The sequence below is a fragment of the Pundamilia nyererei genome, unplaced genomic scaffold (assembly GCF_000239375.1).
Source record: "Pundamilia nyererei isolate P.nyererei 1_Seehausen unplaced genomic scaffold, PunNye1.0 scaffold00294, whole genome shotgun sequence".
Lineage (NCBI taxonomy): Eukaryota > Metazoa > Chordata > Actinopteri > Cichliformes > Cichlidae > Pundamilia > Pundamilia nyererei.
The window spans coordinates 324,728-328,723 of NW_005187695.1; the positions used below are offsets into that span (position 1 = coordinate 324,728).

The window sequence follows — 3,996 nt, forward strand, 5'->3', positions numbered from 1 at the left end:
ATTATGTGTTTTATTTATTTATTTTTCCTGTTTTCTGTTATTCTATTTTTTTCCAACTTATTTTCTGCACAGCACTTTGGTCCTGTGCTGGGTATTTTAAAGTGCTTCATAAATAAAATTGGATTGGATAACTTTGTTGGGACATCTCACTGACATAATGCTTTCCATAACTGCATACCCTAACCATTACAAATGAACCCCTAACCCTATACCTTAGCCTAAACCTAACCGTAACCTAATTGTAACCCTGACATTAAAACCACATTTTGAGTCTGAAAATGTCTTCATGGGGACGAGCATTTTGTCCCCATAAGTGACTGTTGATCCCCGCAAGTACAGTATGCCAGTTTTCTTTTTTCACTAATAATAATAATAATAATAATAATAATAATAATAATGATAAAATAACTTGATGTAAGGGAAAAAATGAAATGTTCTTGCAAAACTCAAAGGGTATGCAGAAGAGAATTTCTGAATGTGAAGCTAAGTTTAAAATTCAAGCTCACAAAAACTGGGTAATAGAAAACTGGAAAGATGTTGAGGTCTGATGAGTCTCAGTTACTGCAGACAACATTTAGGTTTGACAGTGTTTCTAGTAGATAATGGCAGAAAAGCTGAAGAGGGTGAATTGAGGCTGTGGTTTGGGGAAGGCCTCAGGATAGCACACTGTGTTTGAGCTCAGATCAGCTCAAACTGGTTTAGTGAGCATGATGATGATGAGTTCGCTGCAGTCTAGTGGCCTTTCACAAAATTACCAAATCTCAATCCAACACAGCACCTTTGGGATGTAAATAAATCTGCAGCAATTGTGATGCTATTGTGTCACTATGGACCAAAGTCTCTGAGGACTCATCTATGCCACAAAGAATTAAGGCAGCTCTGAAGGTAAAAAGGGGTCCAGCACAATAAAATCATGCTATACTCAATAAAGTGGCCTGTGAGTGTATATGAATGCAAATAATGAAAAGCATAAATAACCCACTTCAATGATATTCTCTGGACCAGGGGTAGGCAACTCCAGGCCTCGCGTGCCGGTGTCCTGCAGGTTTTAGATGTCCTTGATCCAACACAGCTGATTTAAAGGCTAAATGACCTCCTCAACTTGTCTTAAAGTTCTCCAGAGGCCTGGTAATGAACTAATCATTTGATTCAGGTGTATTGACCCAGGGTGAGATCTAAAACCTGCAGGACACCAGCACTCGAGGCCTGGAGTTGCCTACCCCTGCTCTGGACATTGAAGCTAAATGAAATCACCTGCATCAAAGCAAGTTGAAACATGTGATGCACACAATTATTTAATAAAATCGTATCCCGAAAAAGCACGTCAGCTTAACAGCACAGAACATTTCTAAGCTGTGAGCTATAGTTTCCTCCTCTGAAATGCAACAACTGTTCATTTACTTGTGTCATTGCACTTAGATTATTGTAATGCCCTCTTTACGGGCATAGACAAATCACCTCTGTCACACCTGCAATTCAGAATGCTGCAGCCAGACTCCTGACACATTCTGGGAAGCAAGCTCACATTACCCCTGTTTTATTTCCTTTACATCAGCTCCCACTTGATTTCAGGAGTTTTAAAATCCTCACACTTACATACAGATAAGCAAATAGACAAACTCCAGACTATTTATCTCAACTTTTTCCTCAAACACACTGCTGGTTGCTATCTCACAACCTCGAACTTTATTAGCTGTCCCTCATCCAAGGCTAAAGACTAAGGGGGACAGAGCTTTTCAGTCTGTGGCACCGAGGCTCTGAAACAGTTTACCACTGTAGTTCTGTTTAGCTGACTCTGTGGAGTCTTTCTCTAATCCAACCTTCTGCTGAGATTCTTTTGTTATCTGTTTTTTAACCTTAAATTCTGTTTTTAATATGGTTCTTTGTTTATATTGCATTGCAATTGTTGTTCAGCGCTTTGTGATTCTGATTACAGTGAAATAAACTTTACTTACTTTCAAGTTAGTTAAAAAATAGAAATGTTCCAGTGGAGTGTTCCTGATTTTGGAGTTTGACGAAATGGATAAACACGTGCGTGAAACTGCTTAATGGAATGGTCAGAACAGGAGAAATTAACAGAAACAAGAAACCCCACAAGCACAAATAGATACTAGAATTAGGGAAGTGATGTGTAGAAAATGTAACAGTCGTCAGTGCATGTTTCAGAATGAAACGAAAGTCTTTCTTCTATGTTTCACTTGCATTTATAAAAATTGCCATGTTCACTGTTTTTCAGGGGGGATAACTGCATAAAGCAGACCTGGACCTATCATATAAATCTTGAGAGCAATGATTTGGAACTGGAAGGTATCTGCAGCACCATCACAGACGCTTATAATACACACACAGTAAATATGGGTTTCCACAGGTCAAAGTAAGTTAGATTTTTAAGATGGTAACTTTGTGCTCATAAATAAAAAAGAATAAACAAACTGACAACAAATACAGCAACAAACTACGCAGCAGCTTCCCAGAGTCCTGCTGTTATCTGTTTGGGGAAACCCTTTCTATTACCCTTTCTAAGTATTTCTTAAAAATGTCAGTGCAGGCAAGAAGAAAACACCAGCAGAACTGTTGATGAAGTTAAAGAAAACAAATTTTTTTCTAACTTTTCTAATGTTAATGGTGTTTGGCTCATTGCTACGGGTCATTCGATCCTTATACAACTGTTGCAAGAGCTTGGTCCACATAGCCAGCAATAAGTCAGACTCGTTCCCGGTGGGTGATGGGTCCTGCCAGGGCTGCCCTTTGTCACAAATTCTGTTCGTAACTTTTATGGACAGAATTTCTAGGCGTAGCCAAGTGGCAGAAGGCTTTCACTTCGGTGGTCTCAGGATCTCATCTCTGCTTTTTGTGAATGATGTGGTTCTGTTGGCTTCATCGGGTGATGGCCTCCAGCTCGCTTTGTAATCGGCACCTCCAAATCTGAGGCCATGGTCCTCAGCCGGAAAAGGGTGGAGTGCCCACTTGGGTCAGGGACAAGTTCTTGCCCCAAGTGGAGAAGTTTAAGTGTCTCATGGTCTTGTTCAGGAGTGACAGGAGAAGGGAGCGGGAGATTGACAGACGGATTGGTGCTGCAGCTGCAGTGATCTGGACGCTATATTGGTCTGTTGTGATGAAGAGAGAGCTGAGTGTAAAAGCAAAGCTCTCAATTTACTGGCCGATCTAGGTCCCTACCCTCACCTGTGGTCACGAGCTGTGGGTAGTAACCGAAAGAACGAGATCACGGATACGAGCGGCGGAAATGGGCTTCCTTGGAAGGGTGATTGAGATAGGGTGAGCAGTTCGGCCATCCGGGAGGAGCTCAGAGTAGAGCTGCTGGTCCTTCATTTCGAAAGGAGCCACTTGAGGTGGTTCGGGCATCTGACAAGGATGCCTCTAAGCACCTCCTGAGTGAGGTCTCCAGGGCATGTCCCACCAGGAGGAGGCCCCGGGGCAGACGCCTGGGAACGCCTCGGTGTTCCACTGGACAAGCTGGAAGAGGTGGCTGGGGAGAGGGACGTCTGGGCTTCTCTGCTTAGGCTGCTGCCCCTGCAACCTGGCCCCAGATAAATGGGAGAAGATGGATGGATGGATAAATGTTTTAGATGAATACGCAAACACATTTTCATTATTTGAAATTCTCAATTAAATCTGTGTTGATATAATTGCTTTACTTTAGACAGACAAAAGTACATTTATTACGTTTTGCAAATTAAATTACTGATATTCAAATTTAGCCGTCAATCATTAGTCTTGTTTTGTAGAAAGTTTATAGTAAAAGATAACACAGACGTCAAGTCAACTTGAAAATTCAAAAGTTAGATCAAAACAGATAGCAGCGTGCAGTAATGCTCTGCACACTCCTGACTGTGCTATCACCATAACGATCAATGACCCAGCTACACAGTTCACTCACTGTGTCACAGCTTTGCTTATCTAACATGAACACACACACACACACACACACACACACACACACACACACACACACACACACACACACACACACACACA

The 3,996-nt window shown here is 41.7% G+C and overlaps 1 protein-coding gene across 1 annotated transcript in view; it reads left to right on the plus strand.

The window, feature by feature from the left end:
- apom (apolipoprotein M) overlaps window positions 1–3,996 on the plus strand; it is a 19,363-nt gene that overhangs the window by 895 nt on the left and 14,472 nt on the right. The window contains exon 3 of the mRNA XM_013915370.1: window positions 2,237–2,307. Within this exon, the coding sequence (XP_013770824.1) occupies window positions 2,237–2,307 (71 nt within the window). The remainder of the gene's footprint in view (window positions 1–2,236; window positions 2,308–3,996) is intronic.